The sequence below is a fragment of the Perca fluviatilis genome, chromosome 16, assembly GCF_010015445.1.
Source record: "Perca fluviatilis chromosome 16, GENO_Pfluv_1.0, whole genome shotgun sequence".
Lineage (NCBI taxonomy): Eukaryota > Metazoa > Chordata > Actinopteri > Perciformes > Percidae > Perca > Perca fluviatilis.
In genome coordinates this window covers 18,424,207-18,441,086 of record NC_053127.1, presented here as the reverse complement: position 1 = coordinate 18,441,086, position 16,880 = coordinate 18,424,207, and the positions used below count along the sequence as shown (strand labels likewise).

Below are 16,880 nucleotides of genomic sequence, written 5' to 3'. Positions count from 1 at the left end.
CACTAAAAGGTCAGGGGGCTACTTATATGTGTAGGGTATTTGCAGATTTTATAGTTTGATTACTTGGTAAAGTACAAACCATGCCTGCTTTTTGACTTGCTTCAAACAAAAAGTCCACAATCATGAAAACACACATTTACTTTTTAGTAAATTTAGTTTAATTCAGAGAAATATATGTAACCTGGCAGTACCTGGTGGATACGTTGCTTCACACTAAGACTACCACTGAAGCATGACATTGAAATACTGTGCAGACTGGTATGTCCCATTTAAAAACAGTATGTAACTGTAAATCAGTATAAAAGTACATACACATTTATTTATATATATCAATTAAGAAATTGATATATTACCATTTATAAGCATGTGTGTGTATATGTATACACACACACACACACACACACAGTAATATATAAATTTCTTAATACATACAAACGCACACAAGACCCACAATCAGAAACTTAAACAAATTTTTTATTTCTTTGACTTACAAACGTAGTTCAAAACTTAATTATATTGTAAAGATTTTCGCTTGTGTGTCGGCTATATGTTAAACTACCCTTGTAGACAGTCCTCCATAGCTCGCAGCTCCTGTAATTCGTGACAGTCAGGGCCTCTGTGAAGGCAGAGGAGTTCTCTGACTTTGGGGATGACAGAGAGAGCCAGGCCTCTGGCACCACTGGGAGAAGGAGAGGAGAGAGCACATAACTGTTGTTTCTAATAATAATAATAATAATAATAATAATAATAACAAAAATAATAATAATGTCAGTCAAAAATAATTAAGTAGTTGGATAGTTACACTATACATAAACATATAACATCAGACATAAAAAATGTCATGCCATGAAAATTGCTCACTCACCCATTGAAGTGTAGCTGAGCTAATTTGAAGAGTTGTCGACCCAATTCAATACTGTCTTCCCCGTACTGGGAGCCAATAGCTGCAGCACTTCTCTCCAGATGGGAGGCTGCATTGTTCCAGTCACCTACAGCAACAGCAGAAAAGAACAAAAATCGAACCTGCCCACAGATCTGGTCACGACTAAGCCAAAGGTCAAAATGATTTATCTGACACCCCAAGGTGTCTGAGAATTCTGTTATTGGTTTCTTCGCTTTAGCTACATATCTGAAATTAAACAAGATACTATTAAGCATTCTAGCTAATTATGTGTCAGGGTGGTTCTTTATTTCTTACCTAAAAATAAGCCTTCCACAGCCACATTATTGCCAAGGCCAATAATGTTTGCATCGATCATACAACACTACTATCAATGGTACATTGGTATAAAAAGTTAATCAGTTCTTCCTTTACCCTTTAGTAGTTTTCTTTGCTGTTTGGTAGAGTGTTGGAGTTGTAATATCTAGTTGAAAAACTAAATACTCAACTGATTAAGCCATCTCTAGCACTCTGTTGAAGTATGTTAAGCCTAATAAATTCCCCAGCGTCCACTGGGTTTTTAGAGACAGACCTTTTCAGGTAGCAACCTTCCAGGAAGTTAACGTTGACATGCTCAACAAATCGGTAGAGATGTCCATTAATGGAAAAAAGTGCACCTTGTCCACATGAAACAGTTGGGGTGTATTAACCACAAAGCTCATGTGCATGATTATTCTCACCCATTGAAGCATATGCTCTGGCCGTGGCATCTGCCAGCTCCCCCTGTACTGGGTGTGTCTCTGCAAGGATCAGTCCAGACTGACTCTGGGTCCGTCTCAACAGTGTCAGAGCCTCATCTGAGGGAGGGAGGAGCAGAAGAATAACATGGAGATGTAACAAAGACCATCTGAACAAATGACAAAGATACACTGTATCTCCATACTGCGTCAGCACATGGATGTAGTTTTTTTAACAACCACCTGGCCTCTCTCTTTCCATGAGGTCCACAGCCTTCTCCAGGTTGACCCTGATCTCATGCAGATTGTGGCTCACTTCAGATGAAGACATTCGATGACCACAGGATGACTGCGAACATATAAATCCTATTCCTCTGGCCTCGCTGCTTTTCTGAAAATCATGTAAAGCGTCTCAAATGATTGAGATGGAACAGTAGTAAGATAAATCTCAAAAGAGGAATTCATCATTAAGTAGTACAATTAATCATGTAGTACAATTGTAAGTAACAGAAAACAACACTAATAAATGCCTACTTTGAGAGATCCTTTGCACTTGCCACACAGAAGTCCAGACTGTGGACTACCTCCAACCCCCGACCGCTGCTGTCTGCCCTCTGAACCACCCTCCTGCTGCAGGGTGCAGGCCTCACACTGACACAGGAAATAGTACTGTTCCTGCAGGAGACGCTGGCGTTCTTGGGTTGCCATCCTACGGTTGTGAGGACCTGAGGGAGGAAAGATAGGGGTTGATAACAGCACAAGTTATAACTCATAAGGTTTGGTAAATACACTACATTCGTACCAGACATAACAACTCATGATATATAGTTGAATAATGTCAATGTTTAGTCTTCATCCAAACAGCATTTTTTATCTACACAATATGTAAGGTTCAGTTTTGCTATGCACCCATGTATCTTTTGAAATATGTCAATTTTCCTATTGAGCATATGCTACAAATGGTGAGAATAATGTACAGGAGCTTTGTGGTTAATACACCCCTACTGTTTCATGTGGGAAGGGTGCACTTTTCCCATTAATGGACATCTCTTTTGCACTCATTGGACTTGGCAAAATTACACATTTTCTTACCATAGCAGTGCAGGATCTCTTGTCCCGGACTGATAACTTTGGCTGCTCTGACAGTCACAGTTACTCCCCGTGCTGTGCTTCTGTACTCAGGCACAGTCTCACTGAAGTCTGCAGACAGGCTGGTTCCAGTGCTGAACACCAGACTGGTGTTGGGACAGCAGGAGTGATTCAGAAGACTAAGCGTTGGGAAGACTGCCGTAGCAATACACATTTCCCTGCTGGACTGCACTGGTGAGTTTGCTGCTCCTGTGAGATGCAAGAACCAAGAAGTAAATGTCAGTGTGACTCAAGAACAATCATCAGCTGTAGATGAAGTTATTAAAAAAGCATATATTCTTCCATGTGGATTGTATGATGGACACAATGACAATAACACTGAATCAATTAGTCAATCACCAGAAAATTAATCTACAGTTCAACAGTTTAGATAAAGAGTTAAAAGTCATTTTTAAGCAAAAATGCCCCAATTCACTATTTCTAACTTCTGTTGTCAATGTTTGTGTTTTTCTATTATAATAAACTGAATACCTTTGAATTTTGGACACTCAAGATTAAAGGGGTTACAAACTGCTTTCATATTTCTGACTTTAAGACATACCAGTAGTTATGATTTTTTATTGTGACAAAACTCAATTTGAGGCAAGGTGATACCTCTTGTCAGTCACCTGTATCTTGCAGCATGAGGATTGCCTGCGCATTACACCTCAGCTGCAGCATGTGCCTCAGAACTGCACTTCCCAGCAGCCACAGCTCCAAGTTCCAATCTGCGATACCTCCCTCCTCATCTGATGATTGGCTCTTTGCCCTTAAGGGTCTACTAAGGTCCCAAGATGCAGGTGGAGATCCTGCCTTGCTGAGCTTTAGGTAGAGTGCTGCTATGGTAACTGCACAGAGGAAACGAACACCAGGGCTGTGGTGATCCAGGTGGTGCTGTAAGTGAAACACGGTTGAGTAAGAGTCACCGTAGTATGAAGAATCACTGGACTCTCTGTTTAGACAGCTTGTGTGCTCGTCTGTGACTGGATCCATGGCCATTTGGATGTTTTTTAACCCCGCTTTTAGTGTTACCCTCAAAGCGAGCTGTGACATCACACCCATCACCATCAGATGTGCTCCCAGTGGACACTCCCAGCGGTGATGTTCCTCCCAGGCGTCTCGCTGACAGGAAGTTGAACAGTATCGGCTGTAGCTGCACCCCTCACATGGCACAGGACACAGTGTTTCAATCAAACACCTGTGACAGCGCCTGTGCTCCACTCCAAACAACTCTGCTCTCTCTGCGCCCTTCTCTTTCAACTCCTCCATCCCTGGTATAAGGACACAGCTGTATGGTCTGTCATGAAGGATCACCTCCCCAGCTGCTATTCTCTCTGCAGCCACAAGGTGTCGACCTTTCTCAGGGCTGAAGCCAACAGCAGCTTTAGGGTGAATCCCAATTGTAAGAGGATCAACAGATGCCCTTTTTACTCTGTCTGGATCTTTATGATTCTTTGAGGCAGGATTGGGTTGATCCTCTTTTGCCTTTTGACCTACAGAGAGGTGCTTGAGGCATTGTGTGTGACGGTCCTCTAGTTTGTGTAAAAGATGAGAGGGATAGCTGTTCTTTATAGCTCTGTCAATGTCATCCAGGGATTCCTGAGGGGGAAAAACAAACACTGGAGTGTTAGTCACTACAAAATCTAAGATTGTGAGCAAAACATAAAGATGACTGACATTTTAATAATGTATACAAGTCAGCATCTTAACTTTAAGATGTTGAGAAAATTCTAGGACGGATCTAAACTTAAAACTAGGAAATCCTGTCTTGAGAAGGCTGAGAAAGGAATGATAAAGCCATTTCTCATCATACACAAGTAGTAACAGCGGCACATAAAAGACCTGGAATATTTTCGACTTTCTTTATTACAGTCAGAAGAAATTAATTTGTGAAACAAGGTTGAGTCAATTAGCCAATCAAGCGGCCAATAGGCTTCAATTAAATTGTAGAAGATGAGCCACTGGTTCCAGAAGTACCTGGTGGACATCTAAAATAATCTTTCAATCTGTTACAGGCCCATTTTCAGTCAACTAAGAAGCAGAACTGATTTACGCAGGGTTTAATGATACCACAAGTACGACGCTATTTCATTATTTAATTGTTGAAGATGGCACCATCTCACCTGGTAGTGTTGCAGATGGTAGAGCGCAGCAGAGCGGTTGGCATAGCACAGAGACAGCTGCTCCGAACTTAGAGGAGCAAAACATATTCCCTGTCATGACAGGAGACAGAGAAACTGGATGAAAAGGCACTTTAATTAGGACTTTAAGACATACTGCAATATAATCCCAAATTATTGTTTTACATTACTGTTCCCAAAATATAAACAATGTCTCTGATTTTATCTGATTTTCAACCAGTTTAGGTGTTATTTTTACACTGATTTTTACATTATATTATAGGTATAATCATAATATGAAATGGGATGGCGGACTTTATCATTTTCCAATGTTTCTCAAGTCATTGACTTTTTTTTTCTGTCTTATAGGGATCAATAGAACATCATTTTCACTTCACCTGTGAATAGTGCAGAGTGGCTGCAGTATAGTCTCTGGTCTTAAAACTAGAGTTGCCCCTCTCCCTGCATTTGGCTGCTTGCTCTGCATCCTTCTCTACAGAGTATCCTGCAGAGATTGACTGCACGAAGTCCAGATCATCTTGGCTATAAATGGAGACAAATTACAGAGAAAGTTTCTCTATGATCAACAACTAAATGAGTGCCTCTGGGTTCAAAGTGTTCCCTAGAAGAAGGAAAGCTGGGGTTTACTTTTTACTTTGGGGGTTTTATTGTTTATAGCCTTACACAAGTTCTAGAAACTGTTCACCAAGGTAATATAGAATGTGTAAATGGGTCAACTGGTCCATCAAAAATAAGGTAATGTCCCCTATGGTTGATCAAAACAGTAATGTACGCTTTTAGTCCATTTCCATTTATTTAGAAAACTGTGGACTTAGATTAATCAGATAGAAGCCGGGGCCGAAAACCCACAAGCATCAAACAGAAATAAGCTAACGTTAGCTACTCACGTTGTCAGAGTTAGGGCACATTTGAAAACATCATATATTTCAAGCAGGGATGTAAACTTTTCCTTTAGCTCGGGGTCGAGTCTCGTCCATTTATGTGCAACATGATCTTGCCACTGGACGCACGGAAGATCCATCATGAACTAAAAATAAACCACATAAGATAGTTTTTGGTTTGTTTTGAGTCCGTTTCACGCATGCTTGCAGCAGACAGAGCTCCACTGCAACAAGCCAGCGTGGCTAATAAGGGAGTTTACGAACACAACCTTCAAAATAAAGGCCGTACTATAGAACCCATTGCTGTCAAAGGAAAATTAAAATACACATACATATGTATTTTTCACATGTATGAAAAAATGTCCTTCATCTTAGCTAAATCCATTGCATTAGCCTTATTATGCATTGTAATGAACAAGATAAATGTGATATTTTTTGGAAATAATTGATTTTCACATTGCTGTGAAAGAGTAGGCCTATCCTTTACAGTTATGAATTGTTAGTCTCGCTCTGCCAGACCCTCTTTCACAGTGCTGCTGCTGCGAAGGGTCTGGCAAAGTGAGACTAACAATTCATAATGTTTTGTTCAAGTATGATTTACCTTACGGTTTTTAAGCTGTGCTAGTGTATTTTATTTTGAAGGCAGAAATGTGCCATGTTCCTTGTAGTTTGTGTTGCTTTGACAGTCCTTTTGCTAAAATATCGTTTGTCTCGCGATAAGTTATATTCCTTTAACTTGGCTACGCATAAAAAAGCAAAAGTCTGCTGGCTTTGAGGAGCACTTTACTTGTGAGACATGGGTGTAATACTCACACAGGGTGCAATTGAAGTAAGCACAACTATTAATATAATTATAATATATATAATTACTGTTTTTTAAATCGAAATACTGACATCGAGGCTCGAGGCTGGTATTTACCAATGTAACGTTAACGTCAGCTCTGCTAGCTGCAGCTGTTAGCACTGTCAGCTATGTTATTGAGATAGCTACTAGTTTCACATCTGACTACACTACAGTAACGTTAGCATTAACCTTTGAAATTGTTTAAACTTTGCTCTTGCAAATCTGAAGTTTCTCTGTTAATGGAGTGAAATAAATGCAGGCTTGCGTCATTTATTGAAATATATTGACTCATCAGTTATAGACCTTACATGGGTTGGACTGAAGTCGTACCATTTGGCCAGTTCTTCAAAAACGTTTGGGGCCCAGAGAGTGAATGAAAACAACAGGACGGTCTGATCTAGTCCCGTTCCGTTTTCCAATAACTTACTGATCACCTGCTAGGGGCGGTACAATATAAACGCCACTTCATTTATTTATTAATGTTGGACTGTAACTTTGCATTAGTAGCATGGTAATGTAATTGGACAGTAGGCCTGCACGATTTGGGGAAAAATATGAATCACGAATTTTTTTGCTTAGAATTGATATCACGATTCTCTGCCACGATTTTTTTCTCACAAAGTGTAATGTTTATTGCACACGTGAACCATGCCAAAACAAAACAAATTGGCAGTACCAAACATAGATTTTTTTTGGCACCTATAGCACATTGTGCATCACCACAAGCCTGTAAACCCAGAGGCTTCAATGAATAAAGAAAATAAAGTGCATATGCACTATGGTAGTAGGCTACCAAAAATAGTGACATATAACACACTGAACTAAATATGGCCCTGATACAGGCTCTATCTGAACTCCTTGAACATGTCTTTACATAATTAAAACATGTTAATGTCAATGCCAAATTCTTTCAATAAATGAATTGAAGGAGAAAAAAAAAATTCAAAGTCATTTAAAAATTAAATTGTGAATCGAGATCGCGATTTTATAACAATTTATCGTGCAGGCCTATTGGACAGGATGGGGCCAGGCAGTACGGTGGATACTAACAAGTCCATGTGTGTTATTGTCTAGGCCCTGTTAAAAGGATCACTGATGAGCAACCCAGTGCTGCAGCTGCTGGTAAGTAGACCTATATTTGACCAACCAATCCAGCTATATTGTATTGTACATTTTTCCATTGTTAATGAAAATCCAAAAATGATCAATTAAGTATTTGCTTCATCTAAAACCACGTGACCCCTCTTCTACAACTGCAAAGCCCTGCAGCCACCAACAGATGAGCCTCACTCAGCTGATTCCTGATGCTTTGTTTACAAACAGTTCAAACTGTGTTCTGCATCAGGATCAGAGTCAACCAAATTATAACACGGAAAACACAAAATCACACACACAAAGTAAAAGTCTGTGTTATCTGCCCCCAAAAAGACAATTCACTGTAGCACCTGACCAAGGTGACTGAGGACACCAAAACATGTGCTATTGATATACTTAATAACAAATAACACTCTGGCTGCATTCCTTGCACTTCCCTTGCACTCTTCTACTTGTGTACTTGGTATGAATTTCCATTTCACTTCTCTAGCTCTGTGATTTATTGTGTTGTGATTTATTGTGATTATTTATGTGTCTGTTGTTTGTTGGTATTCTGTTTTTATGAGAACCTTGGCTGCAAAATAACCTTAAACCTTGATGTGAACAAAGTACTAACTGAGTGCTCACACCCTGTCCATAAAAAAAAAAAAACGGGCAGAAAACATGGTTGCCAAAAGTGGAGTGACTGTGCCAACAGCATGAAGTAACTGCTGTAGAGACAAAGCTGCACTTCCTAACACAATGGGCAAAATTGAAATCCCTCCCAGAAGAGTTCTTCCTAAAATTTACAAACCCACAGTTTAATAGCTGTTTTCATAATGAAAACTACAAATTGTACTGGGAGAAATAAAATACAGGACAGTTTGTCTTTGCCTGTCACAACATGATAGAATCAGACTTCTTTATGTATGTATTTATATATGTTTTATACCTCTTATTATTTATTATTGTTGAAGATTAGGCCTACGTCTTTACGGCCCGGTCACTGAGATTTACTGGTCTAGTCCTCCTAAAGATAATGAAGGGATACCTACCTTTGTTATAAATGTAGGCAGGCAGATACATGTTTATCTGCTAGAGGAGCTGCTCCCCCTTCACCTAGGAAAACTGCCAGTTTCTTTTCTGGGTTCTCTCCCTGCATTTCCTGTCTTTTTCTGCTTTTACTATCAAATAATTAAAATTTGTTTGTCAGAACCTCCGTCAGGTCAGTAATGGCTCTGGTCCACCCAGGTTCCGGCTCTTGATGAGTGATGGTCAGCACTATTTTACTTGTGAGTATCTTGCAGTAGCCACAAAACTGTCAGACAGCAAGTTGACAGACAAACATTCCAAGAAGGGTAATATCATTTATTACCAGTGGTGGGTGGAGTACTGAAAATCTTTACTCAAGTAAAAGTACAATTACTACTGTAAAAAATTGCTCAAGTAAAATTACCATTTGACAAACCTACTCAAGTAAAAGTATAAAAGTACTTGATCAATAAAATACTTAAAGTACAAGTTGCTGTGTGTTTTATTATTTTTTAGTGTGTGCAGGGCAGAGATCTTGAAAAGTAATTTAATGCAAGCCCTTGTTGAGTATCAAATCTTGAGTTGAAATTGCCACTGTGAAACGATTATTTCTAGGTAATGCACTTTGCTTTACATGTTGATTATCTCTAAATGTATTTCTGTTTAATACAAGTATTTTACTTATTTAAAAAAAAACATTATCAATAAGATCAATTTTAAAATATCATACTTGCTAGTTGCGTTACTTGTAAATCTAGAATTGTAATTGTAATTGTAATCTTAGAAGATAATTGGGGACCAATGATAGATAAATCTGTTCAATAATTTTTTTTTGTGTTTGTGTATGTAGCCTTCCTGCTGGCCACACAGTTAAACAATCTGCCCGAAGAGAACCTCCTGGTACCTAACTGTGTGTGTATGTTGAAGAAGACAACCGTCAACACATTGTCAGATGGCAGGTTTGTGTTTTCATTCACATTTCCTTCCTCCAACTCCCTTCTATCGATTACCTATAGACACACAGTAGTTCCTATTCTTTAAATAGGATTCAAACCACTTTAGTACTGAGCCTGAAAGGCCAACCCAGTTTTCCAATCGGCCGTCTCAGTGCTGTGGTGTGGTCGAAAACCCGACTGGAAGCATACCTGTCAAGTTTTGGATTTGAAAATAAGGGAAATTTTCCGGCGCCCACCGCAAGCAGTCCCACCACCCCAACCAAGCTCCAGTATCCCTTACATTTTAAGACAGGTGTACAAGAAAGCTAAAATCACCACTTGATGCAGAATGCTGAAAACATTTACAATTTATATCATTGCTTGTCTTTACATTTTATTTTCATTCCACACATTCTTTTCATTTCATATTGCTTTTCTTTTACAGTTTTTCTTTTCATTTCACATAACTTTTCTTTACTCTTTTAGTGAGTTATTGTATAAATTTGTTGCAGACTTTGCATTCTTTAAGATTGTTTTGGAAGGAGTGTATTTGTGGGCTGGGCCAGAGTGGTTTACAGAGTGGTTTACACAAGAGTAGAGCGCAAACAGTTCTGTTGTCTAACGTCATCCTATTCTCTGTAACAATCTTTCATACCATGCTAAAATCCCTTTCTCAACTTGCATTGCTATGGGGAATGCATAGTAAAGCCTTCATAAGTTTTGGCAGTGCACCATCTCTGTCGAAGCGTCCATCATCCGTCTCTGTTTTTATTTTTTATTTTTTCCTGCGTTGTCACTCATCATCTGACCTCACACACTAAACTCGCGACAACTGCCATCTACAGTATCTGTAGTAGGCTACTGCAGGTGGCAGTTATCGCGAGGCTAGTGACAGAGCTCAGATTGGGAATGTTTTTTTTTTTTTACTCCGCTCGGACCCGGGGTATTATTTTTTAATAACGCAGGTTAAAATACGGGAGATTTACGGGAAAATACGGGAGGACGGCGGGAAAGAAGGGTAAAATACGGGACTTTCCCGGCCAAAACGGGATACTTGACAGGTATGACTGGAAGGCATCAAAAATATTGTTTAGTGACAAAAAAAAGGTTGAGTTGTTTAAAAACCGCTTTTTCAATGATTTTACTTAAAAATGGAAGATTTGATATCAGCCTATAGTTGTCCATTAGTGACGTATCTAAATTGTTCTTTTTTAAGAGTGTCTTGATGAAGGCAGTTTTCAGGGCCTGTGGGAAGATACCTGAGCGAAGAGATGTGTTTACAATCTGTAAACAGCAATTTTAAACATTTTTGAAAAAGCCGGTAGGTAAAATATCAAGGCAACAGGAGGAGGCACCGACTATTTGACTGTTTGCCACATATAATTCCCTTTGGGCTTATTTTAACTTTCTTCCAGGCGTGTGGTGGTTGTGATGGACATGGAGATACTGCAATCAGCCGAGGAAACTGGAGGGAAGATTGGAAATCCTACTCCATATAATACAGTTGGTATGATTCTTTTAAAATTCACATGCATGCCGGTAGAAACAGTAATACTGTAAACTGCTTCTGCAGGTCCCTTATGGTGTTTGTTCAACTTGCAGACATGTCATCTCCACAGCAGTCGGCCTCAAGTACCTCTGTCCCGGTATCCCCTCCATCTGCTGAGGTACCTGGACCCTCCTATAAGAACACCAGCAGTGAGTGTCATATCAAAGATTTTGAATATGATTTCATGCTTCTGTGTATATATAATTATCTTGTCCTCTCAGTCATTACACATAAATGCTGTAACAATTTTGAAATTATCAGTGCCATGATAATGTTTTATTTCTATTACGATTATTTTGCATTTTCGTGTTGTTTATTTGTCATGCCCCCTGTGTGTAATGGCCTTAACTCCTTATCGTCTATTACTATTAGTAAGTTACAAGCATTTCCTCTAGCCTGACAAGCCAGACTCACATCAAGATGTTGGGTCTGGGAACTCACCATTGGCAGGGCTCGATTGTCTTTCAAATTCCCTCTGCACTCGTAGCCAACCAGAGCAACGCTTGTTGATAGATTAAACTTTTGCTGCATCCGGTTGGCAAAACTGTGAACACATCTTACTTTTTTAAGATTGACTTAAGTGCTTAACTCCCAAGTCTTCCAGAGTCGCGGCTAAAGCCGATTCGAAAGACCGCTGTTCGCCAGCAGCAGCAGCCATCTTCTTTGTTTTCAAGTAGCAGGGAATTCACGCGGAACCGTCGCAACTCTGCCGTCCTCATGTTTAGCCCGCCAACCGACTCTATACATGATGTGATTGGCCTGACCAGAATTAGTTTTTTCCAGCTCGCAAGCCAGCGGAGAGTCACTAGACTGACCCTGGCTGCAAATTACATTTGCTGCCGCTGGGGTGCTTCTAGATTTCTAGGCTACATTTCCTCGCCAATGTACAGTCTTTAGCAAACAAAATGGATGAACTTCGGCTGCAGATCACCACACATAAATATATTATGGACTGCATCATCATACAACATGATTTTCATGGAAACATGGTAACAACATTGCTGTGCATCTGTGATGAGTGTGATGCCACGAAAGAGAGACACACGAGTGTAGATCACATCCATGCGTTACCCATGCAGTTGACTCATCACTCACGGACCCTCCCCTTCTCGCACACATTGGCCAACTTTGGCAGACTCGCTTCTCCTCGTTTTTCAACATGAAATAAAAAAAGTTGTCAAATTTGCAGGTCGCACATGTGCGATTAGTTGTAAAAAAAGCCATTTGGCCATAGTCAGGAGCCCTGGTATTGACAGTGGTACCAAAAATACATGTGTATGCTTTCCCAAGCCACTGCATGCAAGGCAGAGACGTCTGAATAAATCATTTTAAAAAAACACAACAAAACAATGCACCCAGAGGCCCTCAAGCTCTCTATTCATGGATATTACATGTCATATAGATTGATACTACTCATTTGCTGCTCAGATTACAGTAATTAAATACCTCACTAATATAGGCAAGTGTTAATTTCTTCATTTAGCAAAGTTGGATACAATGAGCATGAGGGCTTTGCTCAAACTGAATACCGTTTTGTTGACTAGAAGTCACAAGTTCTTTTTTTATTATCAGTCATTCAGAAGAACTCTTAAAATGCAATGCTTATAGAGGACCAAACCATATCTATGACTAATAGTATGACGTTAGGAAAGAAATTATTGGTAATTTTCAAGTAATAACCTCAACATGATTTTGGACTAAAATGTTAGCTTCTTGGTTAGTCTTTTGTATTTTTCTAAACAACCCTATGCTTCTCAGAGTTAATTCTTTTCTCAGATCTTAACATATGTTTGGGATGGTTTACAGCAGTCATTATCAGGTGTGTTACACTGTGGTAAGAATTGAATGGTAGTTTCAGAATAACAAGACATTTTAGGAGTTGGTTAGATTGTTGTTAGTTTGACCCATTTTGGCCTATTTTAAAAGATAATTTGACAAACTCTCATCTAACCACCAGAGGGAGCCATGTATCTTTTTAAGAGAAGGGTGCTGATGAATGGTTTGCAGGCCTCTAACTGTTTTTTCTCCTTAATACTGTTGTTTTGTGCCATAATTTCGGACCAACAGGATCTTTGTTGTCCAGCTTTCAACCAGCACTATTGCCTAAAAATTAAATCCAGGTTTTCAATAATTTGCTATTCATAGCACTTAAGGGTTCAAAGGCTGTAGTCTGAGTGTGAGTTAAGAACTAGATGACATGGGATCATAAGGTACAGCATGGTTTTCACCAGTTGAAGGTAGCCTCAGCAAATGCCAAATAAATGGAACACTGCAATATCTTCACCTCAAGTGACATATTTTCATATTACATTGTGCACTTTTATAATATTTACTGTTTAGCTATCAGCGCAGGAAACTATCTTGCCCACTGGCCACTGTGGCTGGTAGAGTCCATAACTCACACCTTTCACTGTTTTACCACCAACCAGTTTTTATAACCGAATAGGACCTCCAAATGATGGTTGGGTTCCTGCCAAAATGGCTGGCGCCATGTATCATGCCAAAAGTAGCATGCGTTTTATTGGATTTTCTTATATTAGCTTAGTCTTTGTTTCACTCACTTGTTTTATACGACTAACTGCTCTCTGCATCAACATTGATTTTGTTATGTGGCAGAAACATACCCAATAGTCCTCCTCAGTGGAGGATGTAGGCATGTGGGTGGATAATGAGTGCTTGGTTTATAGTGTGTGTGTGTGTGTGTGTGTGTGTGTGTGTGTGTGTGTGTGTGTGTGTTGTGACTGAGGGAGCTTGTGTGGGCCGATGGCTCCTCCAGTTCATGGCTTCATGAATATTGTGTTGTGGACTGAATCCCCTTGTAGCGATGCACAGACGGAGGGAGAGAGAGAGAGAGAAAGAAAGTCAACTAATTTGACTTGGCAAAGATGAGGCTCTGGATTAAGTAGTTCATCAGACTCCTTCCTCGTTATATCCTTTGAATCGTGTTATCGAGAGATCTCGCCCGAGATACAGAAAACCTGCTGCTCTATTAATTGTTCTGTTCTGCATCCTCTTTAAAGCAAGCCTTCTTGTCTCAAAGTATTCTCTCCTACTGAATGTTTTTGATGACTTTTCAGTGTTTTTACTAATTGCAAAGTTGATACATTTGTGTGCATTCACAAGCTTGCTAAGTGCAACAAATGAAGTGTTTCCAATGAGCTGTGGGCGATGTAATGACTGGGTTGGCTGCTGTTTTATTAGAGAGTCTGGGTTCAAGCCTCTGTGAAGACTTCAGTCCTTCAGCAACCCAGTCTCTTCCTCGTATCGTAGCTCCTCCCAGCAAGTATGTAGGAGAGAGCTAAGGCCTGAAGAAGAGATGCAATGATGGAGGAATTGTATTTACCAAAAGGGGCATCCTCGCTCTCTCCAGGGTCACTCAAAGAGACAGCTATTACTCATTACGCGCAGCATCTCAACTGCCTGATGCCTGCTACTCCAATAGAAATTACAGATCTATTGCTGCATCAGAGCATGATAGAAATAACACCAATAGATAGTTAATGTGTTTATTACTGAAAGAACAGAACACACAAGAGGGCACAATAAAATAGCAAACATGTCCGTAAAAGTCTCCAGGTACGGTAAGATTGTCTTATTCAGGCTCAAGTTGGATATTACAGGATTAATAATAACTGCAGTTTGTTATTAATTTATGATTCATTCATTTTCTGGATAAACATGAAAACATTAGCTCTGCCGTTGGTGTGGTTTGGTTCTACTGGTAATTTGCTCAATCTACAGTATTGCAATCAGGCAATAATATTACAATATTGCTGTTTCTACACTGGTCCATCTGTCTGCTCCTTTACCATCCCATCAGATCAGCCAACCAATCAATAAACGGATTCTGATTTAAATGTTGCTATTAAATGTTCCAATAAAAAACGTCCACATTGGATGTAGAGCTGGGCAATATGGAGAAAATCAAATATCACAATATTTTAGACCAAATACGGCGATGTCGATATTGTAGGATTGACTATTGGTGCTTTCACAAAACATTAAAGGGGTGATAGAATGCAAAACCGATTTTACCCTGTCATAGTTGAATAACGACAGTTTGGTGGGTAAATAGGTCATACATAGAAGCTCTAAATCCCACTGACACCCCTTTACTATGAAAATCTCATATTTTGAAACTGCCTCTGAAAACGGGCGAATCCCAACAAAGCTGAGTTGCTTGCGTAGGCATCTCAAAATCCGGAACCTTAAGAGAACAGTCACGCCCCAACATTTACATAGGCTACACAACTGACCTGAGATCAGGTAGTCTTCTGAATCTAGCTAGGTCACGCAGATCTCTGCTATTCCATTACAAAATTCACTTCTGAAACTTTTTTATGCGAGAAATCAACCATATAATGCTCGAATATGGGCCGCTTTACGAAAATGGATGGCTAATTGCAAATTTTCTCCGACTGTGTGTTGGAGTTTAGTGCCGGTGTTGGTGCTGTCTGGGTTGCTACATCGCCGCCCTGACCGCAGTGTCAGCGAGCTTGTTACGCCCGCAATCTTTTACCACAGCCCGCAGGTTCCAGTTAATCTTATAATGGGTATGTGTGTTGAGTTATTTAAACAAACACCCGGGAAATAAACGCGCCTCTTGTCCGGAGTCTCATTGATAGATCCGGCGGAGTGAGATGGAGTCCATCAATGAGAGCTAGTACGCCTCCTCCTAACTCTGACATTCACAAAAATACATTCAATTGAAATCCGAAATCGGCACAGCGTTAGCTAAGCTTTGTAAGACCTTGAGGAACCTGTAATATTCATGCCGTGGCGAAATTCAAACTGTAAATATACTTTAGTTATGCGAAAGTGAGCAAGCTGCGGTATTTCCCCATTGTAATGAATGGGACATATAGCAAGCAGCTGTTCGTCCTACAAAGGCGCTTGCGTTCATAAAAATGCCTTAAAATCAAATCCGGACACAACGGTTAGCTTTATAAGACATTGGGGAATGATGTTGTATAAGTGGTGTGGACGAAATTCAAACTGTAAATATAATTTAGTTATGGCGACAATGTAGCTAGCTAGCTGCGGTATTTCCCCATTGTAATGAATGGGACATATAGCAAGCAGCTGCTCGGTCCTACAAAGATGCCTACGTTCATAAAAAATGCCTTAAAATCAAATCGGACACAACGGTTAGCTTTATAAGACATTGGGGAATGATGTTGTATAAGTGGCGTGTGAGAAATTCAAACTGTAAATATAATTTAGTTATGACGACAATGTAGCTAGCTAGCTGCGGTATTTCCCCATTGTCATGAATGGGACATATAGCAAGCACCTGCCTTCCTACAAAGGCGTACCAGCGTTCATAAAAATGCCTTAAAATCAAATCGGACACACGGTTAGCTTTATAAGACATTGGGGAATGTGTTGTAGAAGTGGCGTGGCGAAATTCAAACAGTAAATATAATTTAGTTATGGCGAAAGTGTAGCTAGCTAGCGGGGCGGTATTTCCCCATTGTAATGAATGGGACATATAGCAAGCAGCTGCTTGTCCTACAAAGACGCCTGCGTTCATAAAAATGCCTTAAAATCAAATCGGACACAACGGTTAGCTTTATAAGACATTGGGGAATGATGTTGTATAAGTGGCCGTGACGGAAATTCAAACTGTAAATATAATTTAGTTATGACGACAATGTAGCTAGCTAGCTGCGGTATTTC

General features: G+C 39.8%; 2 protein-coding genes across 3 annotated transcripts in view; one reads left to right on the top strand and one right to left on the bottom strand.

Moving 5' to 3' along the window:
* Positions 1 to 453: 453 nt before the first annotated feature.
* On the bottom strand, positions 454 to 5,995 carry smyd4 (SET and MYND domain containing 4). Its single transcript, XM_039778643.1, has 10 exons — positions 5,774 to 5,995; positions 5,264 to 5,408; positions 4,869 to 4,958; positions 3,375 to 4,344; positions 2,710 to 2,955; positions 2,152 to 2,342; positions 1,861 to 2,008; positions 1,621 to 1,737; positions 866 to 989; positions 454 to 679 (listed from the first exon to the last, which is right to left on the bottom strand). The coding sequence occupies exons 1-10, from the start codon at positions 5,908 to 5,910 to the stop codon at positions 556 to 558; spliced, it is 2,292 nt and encodes a 763-aa protein (XP_039634577.1). The 5' UTR covers positions 5,911 to 5,995; the 3' UTR covers positions 454 to 555.
* A 481-nt stretch (positions 5,996 to 6,476) lies between these two features.
* The window catches only part of LOC120544112 (replication protein A 70 kDa DNA-binding subunit-like), a 55,452-nt gene continuing 45,048 nt past the window's right edge, over positions 6,477 to 16,880 (top strand). For both annotated transcript variants that reach the window (XM_039777684.1, XM_039777683.1), the window contains exons 1-6: positions 6,477 to 6,596; positions 7,686 to 7,733; positions 8,899 to 8,977; positions 9,568 to 9,676; positions 11,068 to 11,159; positions 11,255 to 11,350. In XM_039777684.1, coding sequence (XP_039633618.1) covers positions 6,564 to 6,596; positions 7,686 to 7,733; positions 8,899 to 8,977; positions 9,568 to 9,676; positions 11,068 to 11,159; positions 11,255 to 11,350 — 457 coding nt within the window. In that variant the 5' untranslated portion in view covers positions 6,477 to 6,563. The remainder of the gene's footprint in view (positions 6,597 to 7,685; positions 7,734 to 8,898; positions 8,978 to 9,567; positions 9,677 to 11,067; positions 11,160 to 11,254; positions 11,351 to 16,880) is intronic.

What these genes read in the sequence shown, in the direction of transcription:
- smyd4 (XM_039778643.1), bottom strand. Translation starts at nt 5,910, where the DNA reads ATGATGGATCTTCCGTGCGTCCAGTGGCAAGATCATGTTGCACATAAA. An exon ending in TGTGCCCTAACTCTGACAAC is followed by an intron (nt 5,409 to 5,773) that starts GTGAGTAGCTAA and finishes CTCCATTTATAG; the next exon opens with CCAAGATGATCTGGACTTCG. An exon ending in CATGGAAAGAGAGAGGCCAG is followed by an intron (nt 1,738 to 1,860) that starts GTGGTTGTTAAA and finishes TCCCTCCCTCAG; the next exon opens with ATGAGGCTCTGACACTGTTG.